General features: G+C 37.8%; 1 protein-coding gene across 6 annotated transcripts in view; it reads left to right on the forward strand.

The window, feature by feature from the left end:
- ARHGAP6 (Rho GTPase activating protein 6) overlaps positions 1–21,152 on the forward strand; it is a 326,136-nt gene that overhangs the window by 267,267 nt on the left and 37,717 nt on the right. For all 6 annotated transcript variants that reach the window (XM_066982167.1, XM_048066883.2, XM_048066884.2 and 3 more), the window contains one exon: positions 16,162–16,233. In XM_066982167.1, coding sequence (XP_066838268.1) covers positions 16,162–16,233 — 72 coding nt within the window. The remainder of the gene's footprint in view (positions 1–16,161; positions 16,234–21,152) is intronic.

Here is a 21,152-nt window from a genome sequence, read left to right on the forward strand (position 1 = left end):
AACATCTATATATGTGGGTGAATTTGTAATGTGTAGTTAATTTTAGATATGTGTCTGAAAAGTGTAATTTCAAGCATAAAAACTAGATAAGAATAATATAAACTCTGGTGAAGCATCAGAAAATAAAAAGCACTTCACGAACTCAGGAACCTGGGTTCCAGTTTCATCTCCTATTATTTCATGTATCTTTTGCTTCAGTTTAGATGAGAAATTAGCTGTTCAGGTTTTCAGATTAGATTTACCAGCAAGATTATTGAATGGCAGGTTATTTCACATCTGTGTATTTACTCTGAATGAAAAGATTGTGAATTTTTCTTTGTTCTAAGGTATTCAGAGTGAGTGAATAGCAGAAGCAATTCACTTGTAAAATGTAGTACGACCTATTGAAGGAAGTGAAGACAGTAGCTAGAATTAGGGTACAACTAGTATTTAACTGTCCCTCCTGTTTATAAATCTAGCACTAACTTTGGTATATCACAATATGTATAAATAATAATCATTCTGTCACTCCATCATCCTATATGTGTGCCAGCACTTTGGTAGGAGAATAAGAATCTACTGTATTCTAAAATTACTACTCTTTAGTTTAAGCCCTTTACAGAGACACTTCAAAAGTCCTCTTGATGTTCTCATCACTCCTGAATGGCATGGAATGCAAAAGTATGGTAAGAGGGTAGCAGTAATTGTCCAGTTGATTTGCTAACATCACAGGACTGTTTAAATGCAGAATTTCAAGTTTAAGCAGTGTGAAATTTGCTCAGGCACTCTGTACAATAATATAAAACTTGGTCATAACCATTTGTGCCCCAAGTTAAAAACAGACTCAAGTCTGTTAAACATTCTCTGTAGAAAACAAAACGAAGAAAAAAAAAAAAAAAGAAAACACACGCAAAAAAAAAACTAACAACAAAAAAGGTAATGTGTTTGGCCAACTTACAGGAAGAACTAATACTGTATGTTTGAGAGAGCTGGGGGAGCTGCCTAGGACTGGAGAGATCCCTACATAGAAAGATGTGCTCTACAGCTCTCTTCTACTTAAGAAAATGTTGCCTGAAAACATCCAGAAGCAGAGGTTAGTGGAATAATCTATATATTAGAAAATACAGAAAGCTGTCTTAAAAGTTGTGATTCTTTGAGGTTCTTTGACTGTTTTTCAGAAGTTGTAAATGAATGACACTAAAACATGCTTGTGCCTGCTGGGCATTTGCTTCCTGCAAGTGTTTGAGTAATCACATTTACTGGCACAAGTATTGTGGAAAGTAAAAACCCATTGTTCTTGGGTAACAAGTGTGTGTGCCAAGCATGCTTGCATGGAGGTTAAGTCTGAGTACAGAAGCATCTGTCTTATCTTTTGCAGTCAAAATAACATCACAGTCATGTCACTACTGGTAGCTTCTTCGTAATGTTTCAGTTCACCCAGGCTCAAAAGTCCCCTTTGTCACAGCAAGTGTAGTTAGCCTTTCAGGGCACACCTGACAGTTCCCACACTTGCAGAGGAATGCAGAGAATGTAATACCTGGTATGTAATCCCTCTCCTCCACTTGTATTGCAGCCATTAGCCTTAATGAAGCACACTACTGACATTTATTAATTAAATATCCTGTGATCACAGAGAGGGACCACCCCCCACAGTAATTTTAACCAGCATGTCATTTAAAGTATGCTAAGGTTAGACTTCAATAGGCAATTAGAATGAATTTAAATTCATCAAGAGTCATTATTTTTATATGTATGACAGAGCTACTTCAGGTTTGTTTGTTGTTTTTTTGCTCTCTTGTTTTTCTGCCTTATCTTTCATTTTCTGTAATCCATAACTCTCTCAGTTCCCTGTCACTCCCCCCATCTGCCACCAATAACTATACCAAGAATCATTTATACTCTCTCTAAGTTAACATAGTAAGTTGCAAGAGGCAATCAGTTCCAAGCAGAGCATTCCACGGTTTCTCTATCAATGCAGTTACTCTGTGGAAGATTTTAAATTTATTTTCTGATGTTCTGAACGGCACAACAGTGCAATTTTGGTGAAACTTCTTTGCAGTTGCTGTTTAGAACATACTATATTTTTCTTATTTCAAGGAAGTCAAATCTCTTTATAATAGGAGAAGAGGCAACCTATCATGAAATTCACTTTAGCTGTGTGCTTGCATCTTTGACTTTCCAATTGTGTATGTCCTTTTATGTAAATAGTGAGAAAAATGAACCTTTTACAGCATGTCTACACGAAAAAACTTGGTTACCAAGTATGATTGAGTTCATTGGACTGCAAACTGACCAAAGACTTGTAAACAATGGGTCATGCTAGATGGCAGTATATGGCAGTGAAAATCAGAGTCAAACTGGATACTTTGCAAATATTTATAAGTTTACAGTTTTGTCTGCTTGCTCCTTTTTTCTTTGACCTACCAAATTGGACAGATTGAACTATCAGGCCTGGATTTCTCATATACAAATTTCTCATTTCTTCTTTGAAAACTCATGTTTTGGAAGGGAAGAAAAATGCAGGGACTTGGGTGCAGGATGAATGGATCTGTGGATCTGTGCATCTTTAGGGCCCAGGTCCCTAAGTGGCCTGGAGTTACCATGTGCCGCAGAGCCAACCCTGTTTTGACAGCAAGTTTTCTACTTCTGAGGCAATCGATACATCTCTTTGTAAAGAAGTGGCCACAATCAATTCAGAGGATGTCAACAATGTTCTGTATTTTGTGGATTTTCTTATTTGTCATTGCTTCGTCCCTTGCAACAGCGCATGCAGGAAGTGCTTTCTTCATAATATCAACAAAGAATAATGAAAAACAATTGATGTTTTCACAAGAATACATCTCTGACAGTTCCAAAAGTTGCTTAGTTATATTTCTTACTGGTAATACTGTCAATATTGCCTGTAGCCACACAGGCAACATTGCTGCACAGTAAGCATCCTAGTATAATTAGGTAAATTGCATTATTCCTGTGATAACAGTCCAGCTGATTGTATTGTGCTGGGATGCAAAATGAACATGCAACGTGTGTGTGTGTGCAGCAAAATAGAAAACTAGTGTGTTGTTATTACATCAAGTGTAGTCTTCACAGCCCTGGGGAAGGACTGTGGTTAACACAGGGCTGAAAGAGTTATGAGAACATAGACGTTGTGTGTACTAGGAATTTCCCCTAGGGAGTTTCCATCCTACTTCCTCTTGCCTCTTCCATAGCTAAATACAGAGGGGCTTCTTGATAAAAGAGAAGCACCGATGCCTGAAGTTGAGTCCAGTAAAACAATTAAATAAGTGCTGTTGACTACTCAAACTGTATATGATACTGCATTTCTGCGAAAACTTACAGAAAAGTCTGGGGGGATTTCTGGACAACCACCAGAAAACAAATGTATTCCTCCTCATTTCTGTTTAATGCTGCTTTTACTTTTATAAAGCAGAGGTGCCAGCAATAGTGCTTGAAAGAAAGAGCAGTGCCCAAGGTCATGTTTAGAAGAAAACATTCCACTTATTCCTACCCAAGCTTGACTGCTAAGGCTGGGGAAGGAATCCCTTGGGAACAGAGGCTGAGCCTTTGGTCCAGTGAGGAAGAAAGGGATCTTAATAAATGATGAGGAAGAAGCAGATAAGATTTTTTTCTTTTATACAGTGTGTTTTAACCTATTAAGAGCCTTTATACTTGTATTATAAAAGCCTGATACATGTTACCACTTGAGATTGTTTATTTTCCTCTTTGTGGATAGATGATCATTTGTTATTGATTCATAAACTGTCTCCCTCTTTGGGAGCACAGGCTGCCTGCCTCAGTCTCAACTGTAGTAGTAAGAAAAACATAGTGGACAGGTATTCATTGGCAGGTTTCTCGCACACAGTGATTGTGCAATGGTTCAAGCATAGTAACCAAGAGCGCACAGACCAAACTACTCCCTTTTTCTCTCCCCACCTTTTTAATTGCAATGTTGCAATTGTGCTTCTGAGAGTTACCAGGCTAAATTATCAAGATGTTGTAAAGGCAACATGCCTTTAGTATCAGCCTGGATATTGTTTTAAAGCTGCAGGTAAATATTGCAGCTGTGTGTTTGGAATTACCTGCTTGGAAGAAGCGCCTTTCATAGACAGATACTAAATAATAAAAAGAAAGGCATGTTTATTTTTCTTCTGACTGATAACTGAAGACAGTCAAAAATGGGGAAGGAGAAGGTACTGAAAGGTCTCAGCATAACCAGGAATTAGAAAGGGTTCTTGTCCTAAACATGGTTGTAGGCAGTTAAGGGAGTTAACCTCATAGGCAGTTATGAGACATCGACATAGAGAAAAACTCCTACGTAGAAAAATGGAAACACTAACAAGGATGGAGAAGAATTTGAGTCATCGAGGGGCATATATGATCTAGGTTTTACACAGACCATCACAGAATCTCACTGTTATTAGACATTTTTGGTTCTAACTTCCTAACTTATTTCAGGCCAGAATTTCAGATGCGAGAAACTGGAGGCAAGAACTTTTATTTGTGTGTGTACCAGCTTGGATTTCATTGGTCTAGGCTCACTCAGTTCAGAAGTTCTAAAAAGCGAGGACCTTAGAGGTATATTTTTATTTTTCATGTCATTCTTTTCTTATAATTAATAATCATGAATCCTAGTATTACCCTATGTTTCAGAGAGTACTACTATACTATCAAACTTAATTTTTGTGGGAAGACTTAGCACAGGCCAGGCCCATACCCTCAAAACGACTTGGTAAAATATCTTTGTTCCATTCTCATCTTCAAAATTCAAGATTGATGTGTCCAGGATTGAATTTTGATTTTATATCTTGACTCAGGATAGTTAATGGATCATATGCAGTAGACTGCAATACATGCAGTAGGTTGGGCTATGGCCAGAACATCCAGCTCTGATGAATTATCTTGCTTTTGTTGGCTTGGGTCATAACCCTAATGTTAGGTTGATGCAGTGTTTTTGTTTTAACACACACCACATTCCAAAGTGTATTTATGCCTTCGTACAAGTGCGGCATACGTTTATTTTGTACCTTCAGGTTTATTTTAATATTTCCCAAATGTTTTGGAGTGAAAATCTGAAGGTGAGCCACAGAATTGTCTTCACTTTCCAGAAATGAAAATAAACATGCTCTCCAGCTATTTTAGCAAGTGTACCAAATGTAATAAAAGAAATTAACTGCGTTTACTAAGAAGACTGTTTACTGTATTGTTGCCACCTATGACAAGAATGTATATACACGCAATTACTTACTGTTAACAGCAACTAAGTCATACACAGTAGTTTCAGTAATTACAGCAAGTGTTCCACTTTCCGAGGGAATTTCTTTTTATACTTACTGGGATAGCTGGGGAGAGGGAAGGTAATCCTTAATTTTAGTGTTTAGCTAGCGTCTGCCAAATCTAGTTCTCAGTTCATTTAGTTAGCTATAATTATAATGAATATGATCTCATGTTGGGTTTAGAAACCTAAATACAGTCCCAATCATTTAATGGAAGGTTGTTGCTTATGCTGTTTTAACATGTGCACTTGAACATTTTTGTATGCGAGTTCTGTAGCCAGTTTCACCAGGTGTGTGATGCTGCGCATCTGCTCATATGAAGTGAGTATTAGTCTCTTGTAAGACTTCCTTTGGTAAGGTAAATTTGAAGTATATAATTACAGACTGAGTGTTGGGACAACTCCGTCTTTGAAATGGAACAAAACATACATAGCTGGGCTTTCTGAATTTTTATTGTTCATTGGTGCACTTTGTCCCCAATATGTTCCAGTTAAGCTCCGAATAAAAATGGGAATTTAGAATTATGTGTTCTTCGCTTCTTGTTTATTTTGGCAGGGAAGTAGATTTTTGGATCTGTTTTTTGCTTACATTACTTGTCATTGTATTTCATTATCCATTTTTCCTTAACACCGAGAGTGACTATGATTTTTATCTGGACTTGCATTTTTGTAAGGGCTCCAAGCTGCTCATTGTTTTTAATCACTGACCATGTTACATACTTCGTAGACTATTATACCCGGAGAAAGCATCTAAGTAAACTGTAGCCTACACTTCATGGAGCTTTACAATTAGATGCTTTTGTCCTGGCATACAGTATACCTTTTAAGTGAAGATAGAGGCTTACTAGCACTTCTCTTAATGCCAGCCACTGCCAATGCCTCTCATATAATACTGTCTCTAGCAGTGACACTACGAGTGAGTGAGTGAGTCCATGGAGCATTTGTAAGATTTTTTTTTCAATATAGCAGTGTTCATGAAAATTATGTTAATGACAACAAAGACTGTGAGCTAAATTCTGCTCTTTTACAGTACACTAGTAAATCTCGGATGTATTGTATCACCCTTGCTGTATCAGACCTGCTCAGAGCACTAGAAATAAACTGTATATCTTGCTGATTTTAGATGGAAGCTTTTTTTCTTTTTTTTTTCTTTTTTTTTCCCCAAAAATCCTGATTTTCCATAGAAATGTTAATTTTTCTGAGGACTTTTTCTTTCCTCCCAGGAAAATAAAAACAGTATCTCTCAGTCTGTAAAGAGAAAATAAAACTGACTTAATGTTTTAAGCTGGGAGAAGTCCCAGCTGCAAGACAGAGGTGGTTGGAGCACTCAGCCCTGTGGTCTGTTACACAGGAGTTTGTCAAAGTTTCAAAGTGAAGGTGACGGAAGCTTTTCCAGGCAGGGAGATAAGCAAGCCAAAAAATGTTTCTTTTTTTCTTCTCCACAGGAGGAAATTTGGAGAAACTTCTTAGTTTTTTTTTCTTTTTTTTTTCTTTTTTTTTTCAGATTTTACTTTTAGCCACTGTTGAGACAAGGAAAAATTTGAAATACATGAAACTTGCCAGAACAAAATTTAACTGGTGGCAGAAAATGGGGAAGTAATAACATTTCTTGAAAACTTAAGAAAGTTTTTAGTCATCTGTGCCTCTTTTAAACTTTGTTGTTAAGCAGCTCTTTTATAAAAGTCTCTATGTAATGCTCAGCAAATTCATTTCCAAGGTTTTCTTCTATCAAATGCTAGGATTTAAATGTTTATGTCAGGAAAACTTTATTCAGCATATTTACTCTATCAGTTAGAAACGGGCCAATAATAATTTTAAAAGCAGATGTTTCATTGCTTATTACAAGGAAAAAGAAAGTTTTTCTTTTTAATTACTAGTGTGTATTTTGTTAAATAACTAGGAGTTTTGATCAAGAAGCAGAATGCATTTTGATCAAGGCTATAGGAATATGGAAAAGAAGTACAAAATTTCAGGATTTTTGGTGAAATCAATGGCACTGTGAACACACAAATATAAATGTCTGCCACAAGAGAGTTACCATCTTTAAAAGAAAGAATTGTTTAACTTTTGAGAAACTACCCGTTGTGTAGGTGTGTCTTGTGAAGGTGGAGGAGGGGAAAGGGGACGGGGTGGAAATCAGAGGCATGCTGAGCTGACGGGGCAGAAGTGCTCCTGTCTTTCATTGGGCATCGTGGTGAAGGGAAGAGGCCTTGCTGGAGCTCCAAAGACAGATAGGGAAATATTATGATCAACATTTCCAAGTACAAATGTCATGAAGCTGTTATTGGAGACAGAATTGTGACCAGATGTTTTCATTATTAGGGCAAGGTAACCCCAAGAGCTTGCGTTGTTTTTTAGATACTGACTTGTGAGGGTTTAGGGTTGTGCTCTTATAAACCCAGTCAGAGACTGTTGCATGCGTACATTTGAAGTGTGTGAAGTCTCACTGAGTTTAGAAATTACTTCTGAGACATCAAATAATTCCTAACTAATGCAATTGACTTAATAGTACATTCAAAATAGCTATTGGTTATAAGTATATACTCTAAGTGCTCTAAGTATAAATTCATTCATCATTTTGTCTGTATTATATTCCACATGGAAATCTGATTTTCCATTTTAAAATGATACTCATGAACATACTGAAAAAGTTCAAATGTGGCCTACGGGAAACAGTTTTAGGAACTAGAAACCATATATAAAGACTCTAAAACACAATGTTTGGAAAATCGGGTGTATTTAATTCTTTGTTTCTTTTCTAAATCATTGCAAGAACACCTAGTGTAACAGAAGTATTCTTGATTGTCTTCTGCCTTTAGTATTTGCTGTAGTCCTGGCCCTTTGTTTTTCAACACTTGACTAGGCTGTCCTATACATCATAAATAATCCACATGAGCGTATGGTGATTCTGGTGAAGCTTTTAACTGAAGCTTTATTAAGAAATTAATTAATTAAGAAATTAAGAAATTAATTAATTAAGAAACATTGCAACCTACTGATTCTCATGTTCTGCTTGACTTTGGCAGAGGTTTGCTTTAATGTGTGTATTCTTCTGGTATAAATCTTCTAAACGTTTCAGTTGAATATCAGATTTATTTCTGTTATCATATGCATATTGCTCTTTTCAAAAGTGCATTAGGGAAGTATTTCTGATGGGATTTCTTCTTGCCTTAGTTTCTAAAGTTTATTCAAATGCATGGTTTCAGTGGAGTTGTGGTTGGTGCCAGAAGTCTAAGCTATGTCTTTACATACTGATTAGGAAAAATAAGATGAGTATTGATAGATTTGTTTAATCGGAGCTGTGAAACAATGTATATATTTGCATTTTTTTCTTTTTCCTCTTTCCCTCTTTCTTTTATCAGCACTTACATTTTAGTTATGCTTTCAGCATTGTGATGGTAATAAGAAATGACTGACTGTGTGGCTTTGTAGATTCTAAATTGTATAGATTTGTTAGGCTTTTATGCTCAAAAGGCTACCTGGAGATTTAATGGAGACCTAATCTCCTGCTGAAGGTTTTTAAGACTAGATTAGAAAAATGTCTGTGTGACTGACTATTTCTGTGCAGGAAGTCAACCAAAGTGGTCCCTGCAGATTTCATCATGCCTTTTATTCTTGTGGTTTACATTGTCAACACTTGTTGCTGTTAAAAAAAAAGAAAAAAAAGGTAATGAGCAAGATGATTAATACTACAGATACAGAGGGCAAGGTAATGATTACAATGAAACTTGGCTGGAAAGAAGATACACTGGTAACTTTTCAAATAGATAGCATCTCAAATATTGGGGCCCACCAACCTGTCTACCGAGAGACCTTCTGCACCTTGATTTCACTTCCTTGCACTAAAGGCTACTCTCATTTCATTTCTTTATCAGGGCTTTGAGAACTGTGCAGGAATTTTGTGGACTGGGCTAACTGGTCCTCAAAGGCATGTGTGAAGGGTTCATATCAACAAAAGCAATGGTCAGAGGACAAACAGGGGACCTGGATGCCTTGAAGCACCTCTGTGCTTCACTGGGACCACCGGAAGGTCCCTTAAATGCCAAAGGGCTGGGGGAATTGTGGTTGCTTTTTCACCTCCCACTATTGGTATGCAAGCCAGTTTATCAATACACACCAAAAAAAATTAATACCTGCTAGTGGCAGTTTCATGTCTGTTCTGCCTCTAGCCCACCTTGTACTTTGGGGATTAAAGGTAATTCTCCTTCTTATCAAATCAAGATCATTTTGACTAGGAAAGGTGTGAAAGTACTTTTTCCTCCCTTATATTATAAAATGACTTTTTATTTAGATAGCCGATGCCAAGAAACAGTCAATATTCTCCCACCTCCAGTGGACTGAAGAAAGTTTTAGAGCTTTTTTTTTTTTTTCTAGCTATCACAGACGACATCAAGGCTCCTGTTTATTTTTTTCTTCCTTTTCTTTTTCCAGTACAGCTAAAATATTTTCTTTTCTGTGATTTGTTTTGATGTAGTAGTACAGACAGTTTTAGACCCGTTTTACCATCAGTTAGGAAAGCACTCCAAGTGACGGATGTTGTTGTCTTTCCCAAAGCTTTCAAACCTCTGCTCATCGTTGTGGTCTCTGAGTGCCTTCCATGTAAAGTGGGTGGCAGCAGCAAAGCCCTCCAAGCTCTGCTCCTGCTCACCTATTAAACCTGCAGCTTCCTGCACCGTGGGACTACAGTGGCTTTGGCAGGACTGGAAGGGGGCTTCTTGCCCAGCTCTTCTTGCACCTGTGGTGACAGCACCTTCAGGCTGTGGATTCTGCAGCCCAGACCTTGCTCCAGTGCCTGAGTTCCTTATCACACCTGTACCAAGGTTTGACTCTTACTGTCAGAGCGCGTTGCATGTGCATTTATACACCAGTTAGCAAAGTCCCTCGTAACTGAGAATCATGGAAGAACATCTTTTAATCACATAGGGTTACTTGTAAACTGTCATTTGATTAATAAAACTCAGGTTCCTGTAGGGGTGGAACCTTCTTTTGAAATTGGTGATGATTCCAGCAGTTCTGTGTTCCGGGCAGTTTCTCTGGCAATTTATGGATGTTTTCTGTAAAGTCGTATCGTTCATATGCCACTAGAGCTGAACTCTTGCTGTTACACAGTAAGGAAATTGTTTATAATGCAAGATTTAATCTTCAATCAGCTGCAACATTTAAACCTGCATGTTGACAAATTATAATTCCTCTTTGTTTCATTTTAATCAGTAATGAAGTAACCCAAAGGACTACCATACATGTAAATGCAATATTGTATATATAAATCTATATCTGAGAAGGTACACTAACCACAGGCTACCAAAGAGTCTAGTGGATTGAGGAAGAAGAAAAGCATGCTTTTGTCTGGTGATTTTAAGTTTCTTTGGTTAGCTGCAGGTTGTCAAGCACAAAGGAAGGCTAATCTAAAACAAAGTGAACTAAAGAGGGTAACCAAAAAAGCAGAAATAGTATGAGAAATGGGGAGGTAGTCTAGGAGTTATGAAGCCATGTAATATTTTGCATTGCTAAGGGAGTGTGTGTGTGCACTGCCAAGGACAGGTTACAGGGAGGAAGAGGGCAATGGGAAATACCTGGGGGCTCAACCCTTCCGTTTTCATAGCATGTGATGTGCCAAAGCCTTTAGCTCCTCGTCCTCTGGTTGAAATGTTTACCTTCCGCCTGTGCTGCAGCTGGCAGCGCTCTGGAAGTTACTGTGTGGGGACAAGAGCATTTCAACAACATGTTAGTCTAAGTAAGTATTTCAAGATGGACATTTATAGTGACAGGAACGGCTAAGTAAAACCAGCACCCTGCTCTTCAGTAGAGCAGCTCCAAGTATGCATCCAGAAGGAAATTTGCTTTGCATAGTGCCCGAAGAAGTGATTGCAACCACAAACACAGTGCAATGAGGAAAGAATGAAACACAGTCTATTCTTCCTTGTGCTCTGTCAACAGCATTTAGCAGTATTTTCTACTTGCAAACTCTATTACTTGCGGCACCGCACAGGCAAGAGTGAATGTAGCTTGACATTTGGTTCGCAGGCTGAGTGCAGGAGGCTGGCACTTGGGAAATGAATCGTTCTTAGTGAGTGGAGCAGACAGAGAAGTCCACAAGAGAGGTCAGACTTGGTGCCTTGGGATGCCACTGGTTATGGCTTTCAAGGCAGAGTGGATTACACTTTTTTAAAGTACATTCGGTTATGATATAATTACATGCAAGGAAAAAAATACTAATACCAATTAAAGGAAAATGACCATGAATAAAGATAGCTATTATGAAGAATTATTTTAGAACTATTACAATATCAGGATTTTCATCCATTTCTGTTCCCATAACTGAGCTATGGGTATGACATTTATCTTTCACATAATTCTTCTCCTTATACTTTGTGAAAATGACCCTTAATTGTAGAACATGACTCTTTTTTTTTTTTTCCTCTAAATGGACAAGAAGCACAATTCTCATATGCAATGGAAGCTGCCAATAATGGTCGAGAGGGGGGGTGGCACTATGTGTTCTTCTCTCGGTAACCCCATAAACAACAGATTTTTTTTGTAAAAAACCCAGTGAGTTAAATTAGCTTACAGTCTCTGTATGAATTTATGAATTATGTTTTTGATTAAACAAAAAATAGTGTTCTTGCATGTAGATGATATAAAAGCAACATTCATTCATATAGATAATCCATAAACTTCATACGTTTTATTATTTATAAGCTTTATTTATCTGTAAGCTTTATAAGCCCATACATAAGAGAAGAAAGTGTTGAAGAACTCTGTTTCTGTTACAGGTTCACTTCAAGCTTATTGCCAGGACACTTCCATAATTTAAAATCTAATACTATAATAGTATCAGAAAAATGACTTGGAAAGCTGTAGTACTTCTTTCTACATATTATTTTAATTTAAAATAAATAAACAAATAAAATTGCATTAGGGCTTCACAATATAGTGGCTATTAAGTTCATGATGTGAAAGTAGTGGCCAAGAGTTCCTGAATGTTAACTCCAGGTGTGCCACTAACTGTATCACCTTGAACAAATTCCATATACCTAATATGTGATTCATTTGCTCGTGTGAGCAACATCTTATTAGCTGATTTGTATACTCATATAAACTGAAATTCAGAGCTTGAAGTGGACTGTACAAAATCTTGAGAGTGTAACAGAAAGTTAAAGGGTGTTAGTGTTGACACTGTGCATGAATTTCAACCTTGAACCAGAAACTTTAAAAACTAATAATCTCAGAAGTCACACTCCTCAATTCTTCAATTCTTGTCCAAAGTCAGTGTATCAGTGCAAATACTCCGGTATTCTGTAGGCTTTGGTTCACTGACAGAGTCCTAAATAGATAACCTAATTTTTCAAATAGAAAAGTCTCTTTGGCATTAACTGAACCTGGAAGTGCTCGCTACTTTGCAAAAACAGGTCACATAGCAATTTAATATGCACTCAGGAGTTTCATTCCAGGCTTGTTTTTTTTAAATATTCATCATGTTAGTCGTAATATATACATGCCAAGAGAGTGATGTATGCATTGCAGCGTAAAATGCAGGCAACATATAAATTAGAAAGTATTGAACAAACCAAGTTCATTTCTGAAACAACTGATCCGCAGAGCTGCCTGGGAAGATGTTCTCCAGAAAAGTCAGATATGGTTAAAAAATAGAGGGAAAAAAATTATCTTCCTTCAGTTTGACATCTCCTATCTTTTGACGTGAAGACTTTTGAATTTTCTTGTCTTGCTAATATTCTTGAGTGAAATCTGTTAGACAGCAATATATTGCTGATCTATAGAAAGAAGACATCAAGGGATAATAACGTACACAGAAGACTGGATGAAGCGACTGGATGAATGGCTTTTATCAATTTGTGGTCTAACCACTTTCAAACCACAAATGAGAATAGCAGGCCATCTTTAATAGCACTCTGGACTGATATGGTATTACTTCGCAGGAATAGTTATTAATCAGTTTGAAAACGTACAGTAGGTATTATGCATGGGTAATAATGCTTTGCCTGTTTTCAAGAAAGCTTTGGATATTAATTATATTCTCCAAACACACTGCAGATAGTAAGTGCTAAATGTTATTGTTATGAACTGGGTTTGTTTAAGATTTAAAACTGCTGGAGTTGCACAAGTCCCTCAGTACATTATGAATATTTCAGCAGTGCTCATGCCTGACAAAACCTAAATCAACAATCATTTCAAAACATATTTGCTTTTACACAATATAGGTTGTAATTAATTACGTCTTTTGCTGGGGGCAGAAGAAGAACTGGAACTGACCTCAGACCTCCTGGCAGATCCCCTAAGCTTTAGCTTTTTGCTGAGATTCCTATCAGTCTTACTTTCATATGCAACTCTTTTTCTCTTGGAAACTGTAAATGTAAATGGTTTCCACTGCCTTCAGTGGAAGCACATCCCTTTGCATCTCCTCTGTCGTTCTGCTGTGTCATTCTCTGCTTCAGGAGTGCACTCCCACAGAGAGTAGACTCTTTTCTGTATTTTCTGTCCTGTCCATCTCCAGAACTGTTTCCTGTTTCTTCTATTCCTCTGGGCCAGATCACCGCTATGCAAAAATCAAAGGCTTGTCGAGACAAATGCACAAATATCCTCTTAACCTGTCTTTTACTGATTAATTACTTCACTGTTGGAGTTGAAGGAATCACCCATTAAGAACAAGGTTTTTCATACATAAGTTTGTAAAAAACATAGTTTGTCCCTAGAAGTGATTAACTTGTTTTCCACATGAATATTAAAATGTCATTTGTTCCCCTATTCTATATTGAATAGTATTCATTTTTTTTCTGGTATTTATGTTATATTTGAGTATGCAGCACTAAAACATTCCAGAAGTTGCAGTTACATAACTATAATAGAAAAACAATATATATTATATGCAGTTTCAACTTTTGTTCTCATTTTTACATCTAAGTAGACTTCAGTGGAATGTCAGAATATCAATAAATAGGTCTTTGGAGCATAAAGGCTCTAAGACTCCAAAGAAATGTAAGCCATTTATCAAAAGGCTACTGCAAAGCAGTAATTTGAATTTATAAGATGAAAAATAATATAAAAATAATAGTGTATATATATAAAGCCAGAACAGAATGGTAGTAGGCAACCCTATAAAAACAAGCAGTATTGTTACTTTTATGTAAGCAGGCTACTGACTATTCATATTGCCAAGAGGTAGAAGAAGAATTTTTGTAATAAACTCAGTATTATGAACTGGGAATGTCAGAAGGTGTGAAAAGACTGGGCATATTAATCAATCAAAGTATGACTTTGAGTTATGAACTTGTCATGTGGCTATGAAAAAGGAAAATCTAATCATAGACCATATCAGGCAATGAATTACCACCCTTATATTGCTGAAATCTCATCTGGAATACCGTATCAACTCTAGTCAGCCTTATTTCAGAGAGATGAATTCTCACTGGAGCAGGTGCAGAAAAAGGGGTATTAACATAACCAGCAAATGTGAATCTCTACCTCAAGAGGCAGAAACTGAGTATCATAGTTAAGCAACTGCTAGGAGGTAATATGCTTGCTGTACCCATATAAATGCAGAATACAAACATTGAAGGGGATTGGATCGAACAGAAGTTGCACAAGGCAAAAATAAATTTTAATTTTAAAGAAAAAGGATGTGAACTGGCTATGAAAAAGTCAGAATTTGTCCATCTGTCTGTTGAATAATACTCTGGGCATGTCTTTCAATAGGAGTTGAGGGAAAACTATGAGGAAATGACTTGTATTTTCTTATGGGTAATTGCAAAAATGAGAGTTAATCCACAGAGATCCAATTCATTCCTTTGTTGTCTTTTCCCTAGTGCAAAAGACCACTTAAGACATTGGCTTACGTAACCAGAAAAACATGTTGAGGCAGATTATTTGGTGTCCTTCGTACCATAAAAGTGAAACACACATATTGTGTATTTCTGGTTTTTTGTTTTGTTTTGTTTTGTTTTTCCATATTACAAAACCAGTAAAGCAAAGGTATGTATCCATTAATCGTTAGCTTTAACGGTGCCTATGCTAGTATTAGCATTAAATCCTATGTTAGATCTTTTATATTGCTTTGGAGCTAAAAAAAAAATATATATATATATATATATATAAAAGGTACGAGTTAAAGCAGGTCTCTGTCTTAATCTCTTGTATTTGTTGAGATCTAACAAAATGTGTTTTTGTTGACTTTTCATTATAAAAGATGCTGAAGGAAATAATGATAGCCAACCTTTTGACATAATTCTTTCAAGAACGGACCTGTCTATGCCGCTACTTAAAATCATCAGTCCTTAATACCTTAGTGAAAACTTGGATGATATATACGGTGTCAGAGCAGTAATTTTGCTTAGACTAATCCACCTGAACCAATCTGAACATGCTGTACACAAACTGTAAGCTTCCAGTATGAGTTCAGATCACATGGGTCATGTGAGGGTGGGCAGTTATCACCCAACTAGTCCAGTTGGTGTGCAGAATTTATCCTGGAGGTCAGTCATCCTCCCTCTCTGAATACTACCTGTGACTCCACAACCTGGCTCTCCAAATACTACCTCCAGCTCCACAGCTGAGTCACAGTCCTGTGCCTATGGATGGGGGCTGATCAGAACTTACGGGTTTACACTACCTGCTATCAAGTCTCAATTGTTAAGTCTTCAAAATTATCTTTCCTTTCTGCCACATGGGCTGCATGACCACGCACGCTGTGCCCAGCAGCATGGAGTGTGGGATACATTTGGTCCTCCAGTTCACTCATTAGGGCTGAAAGGCTGTGACAGTTCCCAACCTTTGTGAAATACACCCCACATCCTTCCTGGCTTCAAAAGCCATGGCCATCTCATGTTCGTACAGCTTACGCAACAGTTTGTTCAGCATTCTTTCTTTTCACATATTTCCTATTTCTTCTCTTACAGATGGGCAAAAGAGGAAGAAATCATTAAGAAAGAAACTGGACTCGTTAGGGAAGGAGAAAAACAGAGACAAAGGTAAAATTATATGAATATATATTCACTAATTGGGTCTTAGTTTTGCATATGAGATTTCTTTAGTCTTAAATTTATACTTTCTGGAATAGGAAAATGTTACCAAGCTATTGTATTGCCTAGGTATTCATTTCCAAGTTGAAAAATACGTCATACCCCTTTGTATTTCTCATTAGTATAGTCCAGATGTCGTGAACTGAAAATTTCTTTCCTGGGAGAAAAGGAGGAGTTAAAGGACTGCATATTTTCTTCCTCGTTCTTTCTCCCCATTTTCAGCAGCCAGTGCAGAGTGCAGGAGTGCAGTCAGGATAATATGACCCAGTTGTTTACCTGCATAAACACTCTACACTCTCCCTTGCAATTCACAAAGCATGTAAACCCAGCCCTGCCTAAGCCAGTCAGATGGTTTTTTTTTCTTCCTTCCTTCCTTTTTTTTTTTTTTTAAACCTTAGGAAAACAACCGTTGTTTAAAATGTATAAATATTTCAATGGTACTGATCAGTTGGGTCTTAATAGTCTCAACATGTCATGGATTTACAGATACAGGTGGACTTTTTTGTTTGGACACTAAGCAGCTTTATGGGCTGGGTCCTAATCCACTGGACTTGACCTATAGTTTGCAGCCATTTGAACTAAGTCTAGACACTGAGTGTTGAAACCAATCTCTGAAATTCCAGTTTTCAGCATATAGGTAATTGTGCATCTAATTTTATGTTCACTTCTAGAGAACTAGTTCTGGAAAAGTAGTAGTAAAACTTGGCTTTTACACAACTGTATTGGTTGAACACTTGCAAATAATGTTATTTTCTTCTATTATATTTCTGCTCTTTCTTTTTTTTTTTTTAATCTATACCTACATGATGGCATTTATACTCCACTCAGTAACTTTTGAGATCTGCTTTCTGTTTTTATTCAGATAGTTTTTCTGGACATTTTGGACTCAGTAGTTGCCCACAGCAAAGATCAGCACTTTGTGCTTATTCATCCTTGTATATATTTATCTGCTTCCTGTTTTTCAGCACTGCTGGAAAAAAAAAAAGAGAAAGAAAGAAAAAGTTCTACTTGACTATAGCCAAGCATTTTAAAAAATCACTATGCTGATTCTTTTACTTGTAATTCCTTTTTTCTTCATTTAGCTTCAGGCCATTTCAAATCTTCCTCCAATCTTCCACTGCCTTATTCTCATTTATAGGTTGAATTCCAAGATGTCTTTTGCTTTCTAAGATGTCCAAACCCTCTCCATGTAGAAAATATTACAGGAGCATCCCCTGAGGGCAAAATACTCCAGCACTACTAGAATGACAGAATCTGTTTCTCTCCTTCCTTCAGGATTTCTGCATTGACAGAGGTGGCGAGTTGGTCAATAAGAGGACAAAGGCCAGGAAATCTGAAGAAATCAGATTCCCAAGCAGATTTTGTCAACAAAGTGAAAAGAAAGCCATGTTAGCTTTTTGTTGTTGTTGTTATTGTTGTTGCTATCAGCAAACATTAAGCAAAGGTAGCCAAGATAGCAACATACAGCACCCCACTTCTCAGTATTTCTGTCCATGATTGTTTCCAGTGTACTTCCCTCTGCCTTACCAGGTTATTAAAGATCTTCTGTCCCACAGTTATTTGCTGAGCAGACAGTTAATCCATGACTGCGGAAAGGATAAGCCACCATGAAGGTGCACATTTGTGCCATGAAGGCAGCTATCCTGGCATACCTGGTGAAGGACAACGGAGAGGCAGCAGCACTTGCATCTCCTGCCCTGCTACGTTTGTTGAGATACGTGTGTGACTGCCAGGAGCTGGGCTTCACATGGGGCAGCATTTCAGCAGAGTTGGAGGGCTTAGCATGATGGGCTGGGACATGAGGCCCAGGAATTCGAAGGGACAGAATTGTAGAGCTTTCAGGCTGTTGAGCTGGTCTTTGCAAGGAAAATGTAAAGCCTCGTGTCTTGGTGCTACTCATCTTCACATCTTGGCAGAGCCACACCTGCTGCCCTAAGCAACGGTCCCTATGTTGCTGAGTTTCAAGGCGGAGGTAGCCTCTCTCCTTTTGTGTCACAGTAAGCTGAAAGTATTAGCCTGATCTGTTCCACAGAATTTTATTTATTTTTTTAACAAGCATTTCTATCGTTTATTTTATAAAGAGAATATCTTCCATTACTGGGCAACCGGTCCAAAACAAACACTCTGCACTGTGGTCGTGGGTGTACGCACACAAAAGGCCAAGAGCATGCACTTTTTTACCCTTGCACGTCCCTGGTCCTGTAAGGAATGTCTGCCTTCTGTTTCCTTTTTTTTCTTGGTGACAGTGTACCATCCTGAGAGGCAAGCAGTGAGAACAGGAAGAAGGACATCAAAGTGGAAACAGGGAAGCTGATTTCCAGAACATTCTTTATAGACGAGTTATGGCTGCCTTAATGCAAAGAGCATTCCCCTCACTTGAGTATCACGTTTGCATACATGAATAATTCCAAACATATTGAGTTCCCTATATCCCAGCCTCAGAGAAGACCCCACGTATCAGGATGAGCAGTAGCCAAGGGGTCCTGTAGTTAGGTCTTACCTGGAGTATGTGTCACGTGAAAAGCCTTTTTTTGAATGAATAGCCTTCTGAAAATTAATCCTGACAATCATCGGCCTGTCACCCACTGTGTGATCCTGTGTATGGCTTGCAGCCAAAGATCACTGAGATGAAGCCACAGAGGTGGAAAAAAGGCCACAGTGCTGATCACCGGGGATGCACAATGAGGCCTTGCTGTAGGGAGCATGAGGAGTGAGCCTCGCATGCAATTTATTCTGCTTGCAATCAGCTTTGTGTCTTCAGGTGTGGACAGTTCCTGAAAAAGAGCAGGGAGGCTTTGTATACTTAGTTTAGCCTGATACTTCCTCTCCATTAGCACTGTCATGGACTGAACCACACTGGGGTACAGACTTGTGGAGTTACTCTGTCTGTGGAGGTGCAACATCCCTCTGCCTGGTGCCTGAGACTGTTCTCCCCCATTCCACCCCAACAGATGGCCGTGCTTTAAAAACATTACTGAAGGGATATGGTACTCATTTCTTTAGGACTGTTCTGAGAATTAATCACTCATATTTTAGGATTTATTCCAATCTGTGGAGTTTTTACTCTCCTAACATCACATTTTATTTAGATAGATCAGTCGATCTGCTAAAGTGAGAGTCTCAGCAAACTGTTATTCTTTTGAAGGCCAACAAAGGCAAAAAGTGGAATTGAATGCACTTTAAATAAGATTGATATCTTTATTTTGTCCTTTTTGACAGGTACATCTGTCAAAATCTAATTAAAAGGGAAAAAAAATCTACAACAAGTGTTTTCATTTGTTTTTACATTTCTGAGTGACTCACCAGAACAGGATATAGCAAAACTTGCTGGATGTAAACGAACGAAACAGGAGAGCAGCAGTCCACCCAGTTATTTAGGCAATGTTTTCAGCTGCTATCATTCAATGTCTTTGCTTTTCTCTACCCTGCCTCCTTGTTATTTATGGCCATTGTGATTCTCCATCGTTTTGTCTACATGTGTCTCCAAACACTTGCTTTAGCTGCTGACAAACAGTACTCTGGCTGGAGGAGCAGTAAAACGTCAGTGCTTCTCAGAATACAAAATTCTCAGGATGCTCTGCATGCTGGTGGCCGGGTACTGTTCCCTTGCAATTTCACTGCTAATTTTGACGACAGCAGAAGTGGAGCCTTTCATCTGTCTGCTGCCAGCGATACATGGGTCAGCGTAAGCATGCCTCCTTGGAAAGTAAACACAAACATTCCTGAAGGAGATGCCTCTCAGAAAGGATTTCTCCTAGAAGATGTTATCAGTAAACCAGCTCCATTTTTCTTTGGTTCCAGTAAACTCCACAGGTGAACTGAGAGACCTCCTTAGAAATAACAATCACTTGTTGCATGATTTGTTGAGCAACCTTTTCCTAATGTTTCTGTGTGGAATGTAAATTCTTGACACATTCATCTGTGGGGCCTTGGCAGAGGTGCTATGTATGCTGTACTTTCTGAGAAAAAATGTAAGGCTATGGAATATGTGGTTTCTGGAATAGATGTTTGATTTTTCTTTATAGTTTGAAATTCTCAAACTTCTTCCATGTTTACTTCTCAGCCATTCTCATTAAATTTAGACATATTTCTTAATGTTTGCATTTTTTCTTCAGTAATTCGACCTATGATGATGTCATCATGTCTTGGCATACTCTATGGAGAGAACTGAATATATGGAGCTTCTTTTTATTATAGTTTATTAGAAATGTGGGGTTTTTTTTTTCAAGCTTTTTAGTGCCCCACTGTACTATTTTCAAAAACTTCAAAATGTGTGTCATGCTCTCAAGGCAAATGAAAGTTATGTTAAGTGACAGTGTGTCATATTTTGCACCGAAGTCAACTAAATGGCTGAAGAACCTCTTATTTAAAATAAAAACAATAAAAATCAAAAACTTCTCCACAGAAAAGTCAAAGTAACTGGGAAGGCCTTGTATCGCTCCTTGAAGGTCTTTGAGCTCAGACTAGCTGGAGAAGGGAGTTCAGTCACAGAGCTGGTGCTGGGAACATGGTCTTATCTTCAGTCTTCTGGAGTCAACAAAGGATTTTGATGAGATGGAGGGAGTTCTGCCATTCCTATTATGGATCAAGGTTTCCATTTCTCATATTTTCTTGGTTCCATCACTCTCTCTACAGATCTCAAGTAATTTCCCTTAGCAAAAGAGTTACCCAGTGTGGCTAGCTGAGGGAGGGGGTTGATTTAAACACCCCTCCCCATTTAAATATCCGTTTTAAAACGTATTACTCTCTCAGCTATCTCCCGCTCTATCATTTAAATGTGATTAGTAGGAGTGTCTCTGTTGATTGAAGTCACAAGGTTTCATCAGCTCCAAAACAGCATTTAAGCTGTACTTAAGGAAAAAATAAAG

Source organism: Anser cygnoides, chromosome 1 (genome assembly GCF_040182565.1).
Source record: "Anser cygnoides isolate HZ-2024a breed goose chromosome 1, Taihu_goose_T2T_genome, whole genome shotgun sequence".
Taxonomy (NCBI): domain Eukaryota; kingdom Metazoa; phylum Chordata; class Aves; order Anseriformes; family Anatidae; genus Anser; species Anser cygnoides.